The sequence below is a fragment of the Hyperoodon ampullatus genome (assembly GCF_949752795.1).
Source record: "Hyperoodon ampullatus genome assembly, chromosome: 13".
In the NCBI taxonomy this organism is placed as follows: Eukaryota; Metazoa; Chordata; class Mammalia; order Artiodactyla; family Ziphiidae; genus Hyperoodon; species Hyperoodon ampullatus.
In genome coordinates, this window is record NC_136926.1 from 6,265,606 (window position 1) to 6,282,031 (window position 16,426).

At 55.1% G+C, this 16,426-nt stretch overlaps 1 protein-coding gene across 4 annotated transcripts in view; it reads left to right on the forward strand.

Moving 5' to 3' along the window:
- The window catches only part of NCOR2 (nuclear receptor corepressor 2), a gene marked incomplete at its 5' end in the record, with an annotated part of 153,266 nt that overhangs the window by 31,829 nt on the left and 105,011 nt on the right, over positions 1-16,426 (forward strand). For all 4 annotated transcript variants that reach the window (XM_079718205.1, XM_079718207.1, XM_079718206.1 and 1 more), the window contains one exon: positions 6,539-6,591. In XM_079718205.1, the coding sequence (XP_079574331.1) occupies positions 6,539-6,591 (53 nt within the window). The remainder of the gene's footprint in view (positions 1-6,538; positions 6,592-16,426) is intronic.

The window sequence follows — 16,426 nt, forward strand, 5'->3', positions numbered from 1 at the left end:
CTCTGAGTTCGGCTCTCAGATCTGCTACTTAATAGCAGGTGTCTTAACCTCTCTGTGCCTCAGTTTCCTCATCTGTAAACTGGGACTAATAATAACACACATCCCACTGGGTTGTAGTGAAGACTAACCATGCTGAGTTTTGGAAAGCCTGATGGAGAGTAAGTGCTGAGTGTTAGCACTTGCCCTTGTTGTTATTATTACTGTTGTCGGTATCATTTTACTGATGGGAAGCTGCCATGTCAGCAGCAGAGCTGGGAAGCAGACTCGGGCCTTTTCTCTCTCAGGCACCCGTCACCCTACGTGTCACCAGAGATAGGAAACAAGGGAGCACCGGAACTCCCGGCTGGTGGCCTTGGAGTCCTGGGAGAAATGGCCAGAGTGCCCACCTGCCTGGGACTGTCACTGTCCCACTGAGCGGGGCGGTGCAGAGCCACGGGGGCAGCGCGTGGGGACACGCACATAGGATGGAAGCGAGGGATCCCCGTGCGTGTGTGCATGTGCAGGCTGCGGGGTGGGAAAAAATCTGACGCGTCTGGAGCCTCATTTTAAACTTGGCTTCACCATGTGTTTGCCGAGTGGCCTTGGGAAAGGCACTCGGTTTTCTCATCTGTGAAATGGGGAAGCCGAGGATCTTGATGAGGGAGCGATGAACTGGTGCGGGGAAAAGGCTCACTGACGCGGCACTTGGCCTGTGGTGAGCGCTCAGTGTCGTGGACCCTTGGGAAGGCAGAGCTGTTTGCTCCGGAGTTTCTTCTGCAGTGACAGCTGCTCCTCAGCCTGGGGTCCGTCTGCTTAGGCCGCTGAGGAGCTGTGAGCAGCTGGCCTCTTATTGCTCCCAGGTCCTCTCAGGCGGCAGAGCCAGACAGGGAGTGGGGGGGCTCCTACGGCTCAGGGGCGGGGCCCAGTGCCTCTCCTGGGATGGGTGACAGGCTCCCAGCCTGCGGCCTTGCTTCCCTTTGGGCATGCTTTCTGGGATGTCTCTAGCAGCCTCTTTTAAAAAAAATTTAAGTAGCTTTATTGAGATGTAATCCACATGCCATACAATTCACCCATTTAAAGAGTACAAGTTAGTGGGTTTTTGTATATTCACAGATGCGCACAGCCATCTCCACAATCGATTGGAGAACATTTCACCATCTCAAAAAGAACTTTGTTCCCTGAACTATCACCTCCTTATCTCCCATCCCCCCACCTCCCACCCCGCTCCTTCCTCTCCCCCTCCCTCCCAACCAACCACTAATCTGCTTTCTGTCTCTATGGGTTTTTGCCTATTCTGGACATTTCGTATCAGTGTAATCATACAATACGTGGCCTTTTGTGTCTGGTTTCTCTCACTCAGCATCCTGTTCTTAAGGTTCATCCATGAGGTAGCCTGTGTTGGTGTTTCATTCCTTTTTATGGCTGAATCGTATTCCACTGTACGGATGGACCCCATTTAGTTTATCTGTTTATTCATTGGTGGGCGTTATGTTGGTTTAGCTTTCGGACATTACAAAGGAAGTGGCTGCGAACGTTCATGTACAGGTTTCCATGTGGATGTGTGTTTCCCTTTCTCTTGGGTAGATACCTCGGCCTGGACCTGCTGGATCATGTTAATTCTGTGTTTAGTCTCTTGAGGAATTAATTGCCAGACGGTTTTCCAGAGTCGCTCCACTGTTTTCCATTCCCACCAGTAAGCTGCTGCTCACCTCGGTTTCCCTTTCTTGCCAGTGGGGCTGGCAGGACTAGAGGCGTCACCCAACCATTTCCAGACCTGGAGGCTCTCCCTCTCCCATTTCCTGACCTAAGTAGTCCTGGAGGCTCCTGAGTAGGGGGTTGGAGTGTGAAGGGAGCCGCTGAGAACAGCAGGGCGTCTGCTGGGCTCACAATTTCAGTGATTCTTTCCTGGGTCTTCGGGGGCGAGCAGGCTGTCCTCTGCTTGGTGGTCTCACAGTAGAGGCTTCCTCAAGGCTGGTGGCGCAGGAGGCCGAGGTCTGGGGGCGCTGCGTAGCTGTCACCGGAGTACTCTAGAAGTCGGTAGGCTCTTGGCTTGGTGGCCTTCAGTGGGGCTGGAGAGGGGCCTCACACTGACAGGGCACCTGCTGTGTGTCAGGCCTTGTGGAAGTGTCACCATCCATGTCCTAGGAGAGGCTCAGAGAGGGCAGGGCCTTGCCCAGGGTCACACAGCACGAGATGAAGCGGGGAGGTGTGCTGAGCCCATGGGGTTGTGGCTGACCACTTCTGCACTGGTCTGCCCTCTGTCTTGGTTACCACAAGGCCCGACGGACCAGAGGCGTCCTCCAAGCAGAGGCAGCCCTGAGGCGCGCCCTCAGCAGGGCCTGCTTCGTGCCACCCAGGAGTCTGAGCTCAGGCCGGGAGGAAGGGCCTGGTGCTGCTCACGCCGGGTCTCGGGTCACTGGGCTGCACCCCGGGGAATCCAGTTCCCTGGAGGTCTCTCCCACCTGCAGCCCAGGGAACAGCCAGCCGAGGAAGACAGTGATGGGCGCTCTGTGACCTCGCTCGGGGGGAGGCCTGGGCCCAGGAGAAACCCGCGTGGGAGAGGAAGGTGATGAACAGCGCGGACGGCTCCAGGCGGGGCTCTGCGCAGCCCGGCCCTCCATCCCTGCGCCCTGGGGACCAGGCCTGGCCCCGAGCGAGCAGCGGGGGGAGGGTGTGGGCAGCCCCATCCCCCACCTCCTCGCCCTGCCGCTTTGAGTACTGGTTTCCTTCCTGTTCAGAGGTGTTATTTTAAGAACGCCGTGTCACCAGAGGGCTGAGGGCCAGCGCAGACACTCCGTTTCTAGCAGTTCGTCCACCTGGTTCTTCTCGGCCCCCCGCCGGCTGCCTGCCGTCAGGTCTGGAGGGGACCCTCCTTCCTTCTCCCCGAGACCCAGCTTCTCTTTCTTAGTCATTTCTGTCTGGGGCCCTACAAGCTGGCACATCCTCCCCTTTGTGCTCTCTTTCTCCCTCCGATTATTTGGCTGCGCCCCCATTTCTAGAGGAGGAAATGGAGGCATGGAGGGGGCGGGCCTTCCTGCAGGTACCCTAGGCCCCCCAGCCTCACTCCTGTGGGGTCGGCGGCAGGGACTTTCCCTCTTAGGTCTCGTGTCCCCTTGGCAGGGGCTGGAGACCTGGGAGGTAGCAGAGAAAGCTGCTGTGGGTGTGAAGGCCAAGGTGGGCGCGTGGCCACTAACTGGGGACACGCCTAGGCGTTGCCTGGCCCTGGGCGTTCCCCTGCCTGCAGGTAGCGAGGAGGGGCGTTACGGGGGACGCCCTCTGGCCCTGCCCTGCCCTCAGCAGTGCACCAGCCAAGGAGGTGTCATGATCCTTCCTCACCCAGCCCGTCACCATGGCAACAAACAGCCAGCCAAGGCCGCCCTGGGCCCAGAGCCTTCCCTTCCCGCCCAGGTCTCAGTGCACCTCGAAGAATGCCCAGCGAGTGCCTCCTTGGGGGACAGCCCCTCTGGTCAGAGGCAGCACACCCCACAGTGTTCTCTGACTTCTTCCTGGCCTTTTGCTGAAGGCCACCTGGAGGGGCAGGGTGCTGTGTCTTCCTCTTACCCAGCGGGGCTGGAGGGTGAAAGTGATTCCTTCCCCTGCGAGTTTAGCGGGTCAGAGGCGGGCTGGGACCCCGCTGCCCTCCCAGAAGCCAGTCTCCCCTGTTCTGGCCCATCCCATGTTGTAGAAACGGGACGCCCCACCCGCCCCCCGCCCATCACTGGCACCCGGGGTCCCTCTATGTGGTCCTTCAGCCCCTCCTGGCCTCCTTAGACCGTGGAGACTTTGCCATCTTTAAAAGCAAAAAAAAGCAGTTGAGTCACCAAGTCTGACATTTCCTGGGCCACTCGAAAGCCCAGTGAGGTAGGTCCTATTTGCTCTATACCCATTTTCCATATGAGAAAACCGAGTCCTGGAGTGTTGAAGGCACGTGTCCAAGGTCTCACAGCTAGTGAAATTGGGGTGCATCTGTTCCTAGAAACTGAACCTTTAAGCCATACTCATTCCCGCCCGGCCTGTGTTTTATTGGCTTGTGAGGAACGTAAAGGACCAGACGCAGAGTCACCTGGGGTTAAACACGGGCATTTGATGCCCTGGAATTCAGCACAGGCGTCTTTGTAGGGCTCCTTGCTGTCCTGAGATGTGGGCTCTCCACCATGTGCAGTAACGTCTTGCCCCTCTCTGGCTGGGAAGTTTTGCAGTCAGTCTGACGGTGGTCTCTCCTGCTGCCTTCCTGTTCAGACACCCGGAGTGGGGGTGGGGAAACCTCCCCATTTTGAGCCAAGCACCTTGGAAGGGCATCTGACCCAGTGTGGTGGGACATGGCCTGTGCTAGCCACGAGGCGGCATCTCGATCCCAGGGGGAGCAGCTGGACTTGGGGCCTGCAATTGCCTGAGTAATGGTGAATTGTCATGGAGGGAACCTGGGGGACACCGGGAGAGAGGTGCCATTGTCCTCAGCCAAGGCTGCCTGCGATTCCCAGGGCAGCAGAGGCCCCTCCTTGAGGACCCCGCCCTGTCCACAGAGAGCAGGAGGCCTGTCCCTGGGGACACGGCAGGTTGGACCTGTGGCCATGCTGCTTGTGGGCGGTCCCCATCGGCTGGGATGATGTCAGGAGGTGTATTCAGGTCCATGCTCAGGGAGAAGTTCAAGGGTGGGGCCTGACATGCCCCCTTCCCTCACCCCGGGGCCCTGCCCTGAGGCTTCAGGACACCACGTCTCCATCTTCACCTGCCCGGCCTGACCCGTCACACTCTGTACCTGGTTTTTGTACCACAGTCATCCTTGGCTGTCTGGGAGGCTCCTGCTACCTGTGTGGGTGTGTGAGACAGAGAGAGGGAAGGCGGGGAGAGGGAAGGGAAGAGAGGGCAACACAAAAAGAGACACACGGAGCCATAAAGAGGGGGACATGCAGAGAAGGGAGCAAGCAGAGAAAGGGCCAACTCCTTCCTCCAGGGCTGGAGCTGAGAGGCGGGATGCCTCATCTCTTACCAGCCAGAGGCAAATGTTTTAACCTCTCAGGGACTAGATTTTCTCACCTGTAAAATGGGGATGGTAATTGTATCAGTCAGCGACTGCTGTGTAACAAACCAGCCCCAAATACAGTGGTTTGAAACAACAACCTTTTGCTGTTTTCCACGAGTGTAGAAGTCAGCTGAGCAGTTTCTCTCGACTGGGCTCAGCTCACTCACATCCGTGGGCAGCTGGGAGGTCAGCTGGCGGCTCACGGTTTTGCTGGGATGGTGCTGCTGTCCTCCATGCAGCTCTCTGCCAGGCTACACGTGGTCTCTTGACGGGGGTTGGAAGGGGCAGGCGAACAAGAGAGGAAGAAAGAGCAGAAACGCCTCGTCTGCTTTCATGACGTTTGCATCTGTCCCATTGGCCAAAGCAAGGGCGTGTGTGGGTACGGTGGGAGGGACAGGAAAAATGGCTTCCATGAATGCAGTCACTGCACCCTGATGGTGATAATGACCCTGAGACGTCTTGGACCTCTCAGTCGGCCAGGCGCTGGGCTGAGGGCTTTGCACGCATTACCTCCTTTGATCTTCACAACAACTCTCTGAGTTTAACCCCATTTACAGATGAAAACCTGGGGCACAGATGGCTTAAGTAGCTCACCCAGAGACACACAGCTGGACAGTGGCAGAGCCGGGATGCGAACCCCGGGGTTAGCCCCTAACGGCGGCGCTGCCGTCCAGCCGGGAGCTCACACGACATCCAGCTCAGCTCTTGCCCCATCGCAGACACAGCAGCAACTTCCTCCTTTTCATTTGCAGATTTGTTGCTGCACGTGCGCCCAGTCCATTCATTTCTCACTGCTGTGTCGTCTTCGAGGCGTAAACGCGTCCTAACTTATTTCTTCCTCTTTCTGGAGGTGGACACTTGCTTCTAATGCGTTACTGTTATGAACAACGCGGTCCGGGCATTCCGGCGTCCATCCCCTGGCGGGACACAGTGCCCGACTGCTTCCAGGGCTTCTGTGGTAGGGGAAGGGGGTCGTAGGGCACACGCATCTTCATCTTTTCCCATCTCCGGCGCACGTGTACCTGTGTACATTTCTATCAGCCATGTGCACGCCTTCCAGTCTCCTCACGTCTTCACCAACCCCTGGCACTATTTGGCTGTTTTGTCTTCTGCCGGTCAGCGGTGGTGACGGGCATCTCACAGTGCTTTGGCGGTCTTCCCTGTTCAAGACCATTGCTGATCTCAGCTTCCCTGGGATGTGTGTGCTTGTCCCTGGGTGCTCAGGCCATCCCTGCCCCGTGCCCCGCAGAGCAGCCATGGCAGCCACTGCGGTGAGGGCTCATGGTACCCACAGCTGTGCCCAGAGCGTTACAGCCTGTTCCTCGGCGGGGCTGAGGGCTGGGTCCCCGTGTTCCGTTTCATGCCTGCCGGCAGCTGGTTCCCACACCAGTGGATGGCTCACTGGTGCCAGGGCCTGGAGCGCTGTGGCTGAGGGGTCCCAGGGCTCTGCAGTGGGGTAGTAGCCGGCCCAGCTCGCACCGGCTGCCCACAGCCCAGGCCCGGCTCCGACGTGCCTCCCTGTCTCTTTCCTTGCAGCCATTGTACAACCAGCCCTCCGACACCAGGCAGTATCATGAGAACATCAAAATGTGAGTACCTGTGGGCAGCCGTGCAGATGCACAGCGGGGTGGGGGCCTCGGGTGGGATGTGGGTTCTCAGTTCCCAGTAGGCTCCCAGCCAGGGCCAGGTGCTGGAGGAGGGAATGGAAGGGGGCAATCTGGGCGAGAGTTCTGGGCCTAGGATGGTGAGGCCTGCGAGGCCAGGGGAGGGGCAGAGGGAGTGGCCCCGTGAAGCTTTGGGAAACAGACCTGGGGTCGGGGAGGGTGGGTAAGCTGCACGCACAGCTCTGGAGAGATAGAGGAGGAGGGCTGTTTGAGCAGGAGGATGTTGCCGGGCGGAGGAAAGTGAGCTCAAGGTGACGGGGGCGGCCATGGAGCAAGCAGGGCCCATGGTTTGGCCTCTGATGTATGCATATTCGGGACCGTCCTGTGGTCTGCACAGGGTGTCCATCTGTGGCGCAGCCCAGCGTGGAGCAGCTGGGAGCACTAATCCAGACCCAGAGGCTTTGGAGTGGCCAACATGACGTATCCCAGTGAGGGGGCGCCTTTTCCCAGATGGATGCTAGAAGCGAAAAACTATCAGTGAAGTGCCCCCCACAGTTGGTGTGGGCCGAGCTGGCAGAGCTGGTAGAGGGACAGCCGGACTGTGCTGGAGACCAGTGACTTTATGTGGTAAAGCTGGGAGCCAGGTGTGGCTGCCGGAAGGGGGCTGGCTTTTCTCTTGGGATGCATTAGTGGGAGCATAGCCTCCTTGGCTGAGGAGGGGATATTACCTCATGTTGTTTTCCAGGAGCCCCAAAGGTAAAAGGGGTCTTGCCCCTTGAGGAACATGTGGCTGCGAGCACTCCGGGACTGTTAGCTTAGAGGCAGACCCTTCGGGATCACAGTCATTGAACTGTTCAAGGTTCATTTTTGTGTGACCTCAGGAGGGCGGGGCTTAGCTGGTCCAGCGGGCAGTCCAGTTTGGTCTGATTGTCTGAGCTTCCTTGGGGTGGAACTGCAGGGTGGACGTGCAACAGTGAGCTCCCCATCCCTGGAGGCATGCAAACCCCCCGATGGTTTTCAAGCTCCCCTGGCGCTGGACTAGTTGTTGCGGAGGTCCCTTCTGGTGCAGTTTCTGGACTCGAGTGACTAGTCTAGGCTCTGGTGACCAACACGGCCACCCACCCTCGAGTCGCTGATGGAGCAACCTAGACAATCCCGTGTTGCCAGCAAGGTCCTTGGCCCATCTGGGCTCGAGAGCACCTGCCTGTGAGGATGCTTCACCTGTATTGCCGGCCGTCACTCAGCCTGTGGCTGGCAGGGGCTGCGGAGTGTCCTGTACTGGGAGCGCTGGTGTAGTGCTAGGCTTTCTGTGTCCGCTGTGGCCTGTGCTTTTGTCTGGCCTTAGAGTGTGTTCGCTGCTCAGGTACCAAATCCCTCTCAACTTTACATGGTTTATTTTCCAATCAGGCCACCGTAGTCTTTATAAGCTTCCTGGGACCTGCCTCATCGTGGGGACAACTGCTGGGGGTGGGGGAGGCCCAGATGGATGTTAGGTGAGGACCAGGGGGCCTTTCGGGCCTGTCACAGCTGGTTTAGGGGATGGGGGTGAGGTGTTCTCATCTGGGCAAACCTGCTGGGAACATTCATTCGTTCAATACACGCTTACTACACTTACTATGTGCCAGGCCCTGTTCTAGGGACCTTAGGGTTCAGCTGTGAACAAGACGAAGTTACCCATACTTTCATTAAGTTTTATCTAGCAGGGGAGACAGAAAACAAGTGAGTTAATAAGACAACATCAGCTAATAAAAAATACTGTGGTCACATAGCTATCTTAAGCTCTTTATGCTTTAATATACCTAGTTTTATTTTTCCTTTCAGCATAACAATTTTGATAGCAATATTATTACACTGAAACTTTTACATAAGTTTTTTCACTAAACTAAAAATGAGTAATATTTTAAGCTGAATAATGTGGATGATTTCAGGCTATAAAAACGGCCATAGAATCCAAACAACAAAGGAAAAAGTTATCCATACAAATAATACTAGCAAACAAGATACTGCTACATCTCTAAGTAGAATACAACTATAAGCTTATTGAACCAACGCCCTATTTTTATATCCTGTAATCTTCATCAGAGGATGGCTCTGGTCTACTAGAGTACATTTTGGCTATGTAAATAACCGCCTAGTGAAATTTGTTCCAAATCTAAGTCACGGATGAACAGATGTTTAAGTGTAAAACATAGAGGTAAATAATTTTAAGATTTTTTTCCTGTTATAAGTGGTCAGCTTTATGTTAGAAAAATGTATCTGTAAGCAAGTTATTTGAACTGATTTCTTCTTAGAACTTTTAATTTTTTTTCATAGTTTGCCTCTGAAATCATAATCACTTCTGTAATTTTAATTTCAGTGTGGTCATCATTAAGTTAGTGCAGTCATTTACTTTAAAAAATGCTGTGAAAATGGCAAACAGGGTGATGGGAGAGAAAGTAAGGGGGGACTTTAGCCAGGGAGATCAGGGCAGGACCTAACAGTTGAGGGAACATTCGGGGACTGTGCAGCAGCTGGAGTGTAGGCCCCCCAGGGAGGTAGAAGAGGCAGTGCAAAGGCCCTGGGGCTGGACAGAGCAGGCGGGTATGTCCCGAGGGGGTTGGTGAGGGAGAGGAAGGTGCTAGCCAGATCACCCAGAGCTGGTGAGGAGTTTGGGTTTTATTATTTGTGAGAAGGGAGGCCAACGATGAAGTTTATGCTGAGAAGTGATTTGATTGGATTTGGGGGAGCCGATGGGCCGGGGGCATGTTGAGAGCCCCAAGCATCTGGCTCGTGTGGCCAGTCACTTACTACCAGTGCCTCGGTTGCCCCATCTGTGAGATGGGTTGCTGAAGATTCAATGAATTACTAGCCCTGAAGTGCTGAGCTTGGTGTCATGCGTGTAGGAAGTGTTCAGTGATTTTTGTTCTTTTTACTTTATCAACAGAGACCAAGAGGTATCCCTCAGTCATTCATTCAAATATTCAAATATTTATGAGCACCTGCTCTGTGCCAGCTGCTGTTTGGGCCCTGGGGAGACAGCAGTGGACGAGGCCTGCCATTCTGGTGCTGCAGACAGACAATAAATAAATACGCCTGTGATAGAAAGACAGCTTGATGAGGACAATAAGACAGAACAGGCTGGGGCTGCTTCTCAGGGTGCAGAGCTTCACCAGGTCACCCCAGCCGCGCCTCCCAGCCTCTCTCTGGCTGCTGTAATTGCCGCCAGGTGGAAGGTTATCCCCTCCCCAAGGGACCTTGCCCTGTCACTTTAATTTCTCAGTGTTTGCGCGCTGGGGCCGCGGAGTTAAAGTTAATTTCACGCTTGACTTCCTGCTGCACTGGCAATTGCTGATGTGTTGAAGTCACCTGTACCCACCTCAACTGCTGTCCTCTGCCACCTGCCTCTTCGGGAGGTGTGGGGATGGCCACCCCTGCTCCCGGCGGGGTCGGGGATGGGGGAGGCGGGTGACTCGCTGTGGGGTCTTAGCCCCAGGCCTCGGGGCTGGCTCTTCAGACCTCCCAGGCTTTGGGAAGCAGGGGAAAGGGCAGGAGATGGGGTGGGCAACCCCAGAGCTGCATCAGCCCGTGCTCCGTGGAGGGACTGGCCCCCTCTCTGCAGGCCGGACCTGCCGGGAGAGCTCGGAGCTGAATTCACTGGGTTGGGGAACCCACAGGTGATTCGGTGAAAGGACATGGGATTGACGCAGTGGTGATGGTTCAGGCTCCTGTGTGTTCTGCCGTGGCCACCCCTTCACCTGGTGTCCTCTCGTGCCCTCGGGGCCTGGAAGCCTGCTAGCTCCTGGTAGCTCTTCCTTCCCGATTTTCTTGTCTTCAGACTGATTGTTCCCCTCCTCAGCCCTCGTTGAGGGCTGGCTGATGCCCTGGGGCCGTGCAGAGGGAAAGGGTGCTCAGGCCCCAGGTTACTGTGAACAGGTCCTTGTGGTCTTGCTCTGGAGGTTCAGAGATGTGAAATAACTTCCCCAGGGCCTCACAGCCAAACTCCTAGACCAGCCCGATCTGCACACCCACGCTGCTTCCCTCTCCCGGGTCTGCAGTCCGGACTCTGCCCGTCGCTAGCCCGGTGACCTCGGGCAAGTCACATCACTTAGCTTGTCAGTAAGTTGATCTCCCTGGAGTCATTTTGCATGGGAAAAGTGCTTGGCCCCTGGTAAGCATGTGTTGGACCATCGGTCACCCCGGTCTGACAGGCTTTTCCCAAAGCATTCAGGGCCCTGCGTGGGCTGCTTCCCCCACAGTCGGGGGTCTGGCTCTCCCTGAACGCCCCTCCTCACTCCCTCCAAATTCACTGTCACCCTTACTCCCCCAGAACCCAGTATTCGCCTCATTTCCCTCTGCCCACCCCATTCCTTTACTTCTCCCAAGCTTCATCTCAAACCTCACCTCCTCCAGGAAGCCTCCCCTGGTTGCCCCCACACTTTCCTTTTTCAGAACTCCATAGACCCCAGGGCCAGTCCTACCCAGGGCCTGGCCAGACTCTCCTCGAACATCCACAGACTCTCCATCTCCTTTTTCCTCCTTTCTGGTTCTCATTTCTCCCTTTAGTTCAGTGTCAGCCGACAAGGCCTATATTTCTTGACAGGCTGTGCTTTTTTAAACCCTGCCTTCTCCAGGAGATTGAGATATCCTTTGCACCCTATAAATGCCTCCACCGGCAAACTCGTCACATTGCTGGTCTGTCGGTCCTTCCAGAGCCCTCTGGACTCTGTTCCCTATTTTTGGACAATCTCAGCAGAGAAGATTTGTCTGCAGTATGCCGTTAGCAGCTGCAATACCTAAACACTTCTTGGAACAAAATAAACACTCAAAAAGTGTTTGCCAGAAGAATGTTGGACAAGTGGTCACCCCAAACCAGATGTCTAGGGGCCTGCGAACCACCCAGATGCATGCCTCCGGGGCGGGAACAAAATTAGAGGGGAAAGGGCTGGTGGGAGGCGGTAGGGAGTGGTGAGGACCGGGGTGAGTGGTGAGCTCCTCACGCTTTTAAAGGGGCAGTTAGTTCTTGGTTCCTTGTCTGTAGCCACGAGGGAGCGTGGCCAGACTGCCTGATTTTTTTTTAAAGAGAAGCTTTATGTTGAGCTTTTTATGCAGCAGCTTCTGATTCTCAATACTGGCAACAAATTCAGATTTTTTAGACAGCACCGCAGTCCAAACACAACAGTCTCACGAGCTGGCTCCGCTTGGTGGACTGCGCCCATTTGCAACCTGTGGACTTGACATTTGTCCTCTTTGGCAGTAAGCGGATGCTTCTGGGTGCCAGTCACGGTGCTTGCTTTGGAAGGAAACCCGGATCAGCAAGGGAGAATTCGTGCCCTCTGGTAGCTGTGGGGAACAGAGGCGGCTCCGTGCATCACCTCTGCCCGCACGAGTCTTTGCCCTCACCGAGGCCTCTTCAGCTCGAAGCCACAGCACCGTGCTTGTTGAAGCTGTTACAGGCTGTGCAAGTTTCCTCGGGCTGCCAGAACCTGTCACAACAACCTGGGTGCCTAAAAACTAGAGCAATTCATTTTCTCTCAGCTCTGGAGGCCAGAAGTCGGGAATCCAGGTATCGGCAGGGCCTTGATCTCTTGCAGACGCTAGGGGAGGATCCTTCCGTGTGTCTTCCAGCTTCTGGTGTTTGCTGGCTTCCTTGGCGATCCTTGGCCTGTAGACACTTCACTCCAGTCCTCCGTCTTCATGTGGCCTTCTCACTGTGTCTTTTCATGTCATCTTCCCTCTGTGTGTATCTGCCTCTCTGTCCAAATTTCTCCTTTTTATAAGGACACCAGTCATACGGGATCAGGGCCACCCTCTTGACCTCCTGCTAACTTGATGACCTCTGAAATGACCTGATTTCCTGATGCGGCCACATTCTAAGGTATTGGGGGTGGGGGGTCAGGACCCCAACATCTTTTTTTGGGGGGGCACATTTCAATTCATAACATACACCAAGCCCCCTGCAAGCTCTAAAGTAAATTGTCTTTGATCTCACTATGGCATTTCAACATAGGTCTTGTCCCTCTTTTTTTTTTTTTCAAGTCTTTATTTTAAAATAGCTAGATGTACAGAAGAGTTGCCAAGGTAGTACAGTGAGGGGGGTTGGTTGCAGGAACCCCGTGGATACCAAAATCCGCGATGCTCAAGTTCCTTATATAAAATGGCACAGTGCAGTCGGCCCCATATCTGGGGACGTGGAACCCATGGACCGTACTAAGAATTCCCCGTATACCCTCCACCCAGCATCCCCCAATGCGAATATGTGACACGAACAAGGTACATTTATCAAAACTGCGAAAGGGACAGCGGTACAGTCCTATTAGCTAAACCACAGACTTCCTTTGGATTTTCCCAATTTTCCCACTAATGTCCTTTTTCTGGTCCAAGATCTGACCCAGGTTCCTGCTGTGCATTGCGTCCTCATGTCCCCTTGGTCTCCAGTCTGTGATAATTTCTCAGTCTTCCTCAATCTTCCTGACCCTGACCCTTTTGAAGAGGACTGGTCAGGGATTCTGCAGAATGTCCCACAATTTGGGTGTGTCTGATATTTTCTCAGGAGGCTGCTGGGCTTGTGGATTTGGGGGAAGAGTCCCACAGAGGTAAGGGAGTGCCCTTCCCATCACAACACTTTGGTAAGAGCACCCGACACCCTGACTGGAGGTGTTTGTGTCACTACAGGTGGCGTTGACCTTGCCCCCTTGCTCAGGGAGGTGTTAGCCGTGTCTCCACCGTTGAGTTGCTGTGTTTTGCTTCCCTACTCTGTGCTTTAGAAGCAAGTCACCATCCAGCCTACTGTCAAGGGGAGGGGAGTCCAGCTACACCTCCTGGAGGGGGAATATCAAAGAATTTGTGGACACAAGTTAAACTGCCACAATGATTAGTAAATATTTGGGGGAAATGCTTCGAGGCTATGCAAATTTCCTCGCTCTCCTCAAAGTTTTGCCAGCTGATTTAACGTTCACGCAAGGGTCTAGCCTGCAGTAATTAGCACCGTGCTCTCTAATAGTGATTTTCAACTTCCCTCAGTCCTTCTACGTTCATTAATTGGAATTCTGTAAGGAACATTTGTCCCTTCTCCCTCCTTTATTTATTTATTCGGTCATTTATTTATATCCGTGTGGATGCGTGGTTATTTATTTTATTCTTCGGGCTATAATCTAGTACTAGCGTTATTTATTTTGCCTCTCAAATTGTTCCAGCTTTGGCCCTCGGAAACTCTTTCTTTACTTAAAAATGTTCTGGGCTCATCTTGTATATTTCCTGCCGCAGCTCTGGATGCAGCCATTCCTCCAGGGAGAAATGGCTCTTTTTTTTGTTTTCCTTTGTCCGTGCTGCACGTGCAGCATGTGGGATTCTAGTTCCCCGACCAGGGATCGAACCCGCGCTGCCTGTACTGGAAGCACGGAGTCTTAACCACCAGACTGCCAGGGAAGTCCTGAGAAATGGCTCCTTTTATTGGAGAATGGTGTTAGAGACCAAGACCTCAGTGCTAGTGGGTTCATTGCTCTGGGCTGTCATTGCTTCTTGGCCTTCTCGGCTGCCGTCTCCAAGTCCAAACCCCCTCCATTGCCCCGACCCACAAGGCCCTGTACAGCCGGCCCTGCCAACCTCTCAGCTGCCCTCCTCCTCCCTGTTGCTCCCCTCTGTCCCTGCCCAGCACTCTCCAGCCACATGGGTCTTCTGTCTGTTGTTCAGACACTCTGAGTTTGTTCCCACCTTAGGGCCTTTGCACTCCCAGTGCCCTCTGCCAGGAGTGCATCTCCCTCTGGATCGCCCACAGCTGGGTCCTCCTGGTGATCAAGGTATCAGCTCGCGGCCATCTCTGAGAGACTTGTCTGCACCCTTGAATCTAAAATAGCCACACCCTCCCCTCCTCCAGTCACTATCCCCCCCTCCATGTACGTTCCTGACTCCAGGATTATCTTGATTATCTTGCTTATTGTCAGAGTGGCCCCTCTAAGCGTCACCTCCATGAGGGCTGGGGACTTTGTCTTGCTCACCTCTATGTCCCCAGGGCCCAAAACAGTGCCCAGCGCATAGTAGGTGCTCAGTAAACATTTGCTGAATGACTGAGGAGATAAAGCACAATGCTACTGCTCCCATTATTCGGATGAGGAAACTGAGGCTGAGACCATCTGAGATTTGTTCAGAGACACCTTGCTGTGGAATGAGGGGTTGTGGTCTCAGCCTGTGTGACTGAGGACCCCCAGCACCCGTCCTGCTGGGGAGGGGGGAGACTGATGTTAAGTATCGAGACCTCGAGGCGGGAGGCCTGGCCGATGGGAGGCGAGACCAGAATGACCCAGGGAGCCGAGGGTCCCCTCACTGACCCTCCTGGAAGTGGGCGTGGCCTTTCCTTGTCAGGAGATGGGTGGAGACAGGGCTGAGCTTGGCTGGGGTCCACAGGTGAAGAGGGACCATGCAGGCCCATCAGCATCTCCGACTTGAGACCAGGTAGTGGGGATGCCGACCTCCTGCTGGAAATCACTGCAAGGCCTGGGGACCCTGGTCCACCTGGGGATGAGGTGTGCTGGCAGACTCCGACAGCCGCTGGGAGGTGGGTCTCTGAGGCAGTGGTGTCTGTTTGCGGGGGGTTAGGGAGCAGAGAGTGACTCCCCATGGGGTCCCCAGGGCAGGTTGATTTCAGGCCCTTCAGCCCCTGGGAGGCGTGTGTTGGGGGAGCTTCCTCGTCCATCAGGGCCTGGAGTGCCCTCCTCTTTGTCTTTTTCCTGAGGTTGGGGTCCTGGTGGCCCACAGGTACCACACCTCCTGGAGGCTGGATGGGGCGGGGCTCCCAGTCATCAGTGTGTAAGCTTTTGGTAAGAGTTTGGATGCGGCTGAGAATACGAGCAAGTCGGGGGACCCCTCCCCAGAAAAGTTGATCTTGCTGTACACCCGGCTGGGGGGCAAGCAAGTGCACGGGCCTGATGGGCTCTCCGGGGCCTGTCTGTGACCCCCGCAGGCCCCAGCTGCTACACGCTGCTGTGCGTTGGGAGTTGTGGGGAAAGGGCCGAGGGGAAGGGGGTGCTTGGGGGTGAGCCTTCCGTCCTCTTCCGTATCGGTCCGCATCTCTGAGTCTCCCCCTGCCTCCTTCTGGGCCTCCATCCCCCTTGATTTGTTTTTTATTTTATTGACGTATGGTTGGTTTATAGCATTGTATTAACTACTGCTCTACAGCAGGGTGATTCAGTTATCCATATATGTACGTTCTTTTTTAATTTTCAGTATGATTTATCACAGGATGTTGAATAGAGCTCCCTGTGCTGTACAGCAGGACCTTGTCCATCCGTCGCCCCCCTTCCCTGGATCTTGTCTTCCTCTGCCTTTCGGCCTGCTCCCCTCTGTCTCTCTCTGTCTCTGTCTCTGTCTCTGTCTCTGTCTCCATCTCGCTCTCTGCCAGGCCCCAGGCCCCTCTCCCTCTGTCCTCATTTGGGATCTGATCTCATCCACCTCTCCGTCGCTCCCTCTCCCTCTGTCTCCCTGCCCTCCTCTGGGGCTCTGTCTGTCTGTCTTTCTGCTCTCGTTCCTTCTCCCTCATTCCTGGTCTGGTGTCTCTCTCCTGTGCCTGCCTCTCTTTCTCTCTGAACAGCCCGCATCTCCCCGGGGAAGCGCCCGCTGCCCTCTGAGCCCCCAGTGCTGTGTGTGGCCTCCTTGGTTGAGGGCTTTGATGGCGAGAGGGGTCTGGCTTCCCTGAACTGAGGCATGAGACCCCTCGGGTGCTTCCTGGGCTTCCTGCTGCGCTGGCTCCCACCAGCCTGTCGCTGGCTTGTCCATGGCACCCCCTCCCCAAGGGGGCAGGGCAGGGGCTTGGTTGGAGGTGGCTTGGGGTCGCAGAGGCCAGACCCCA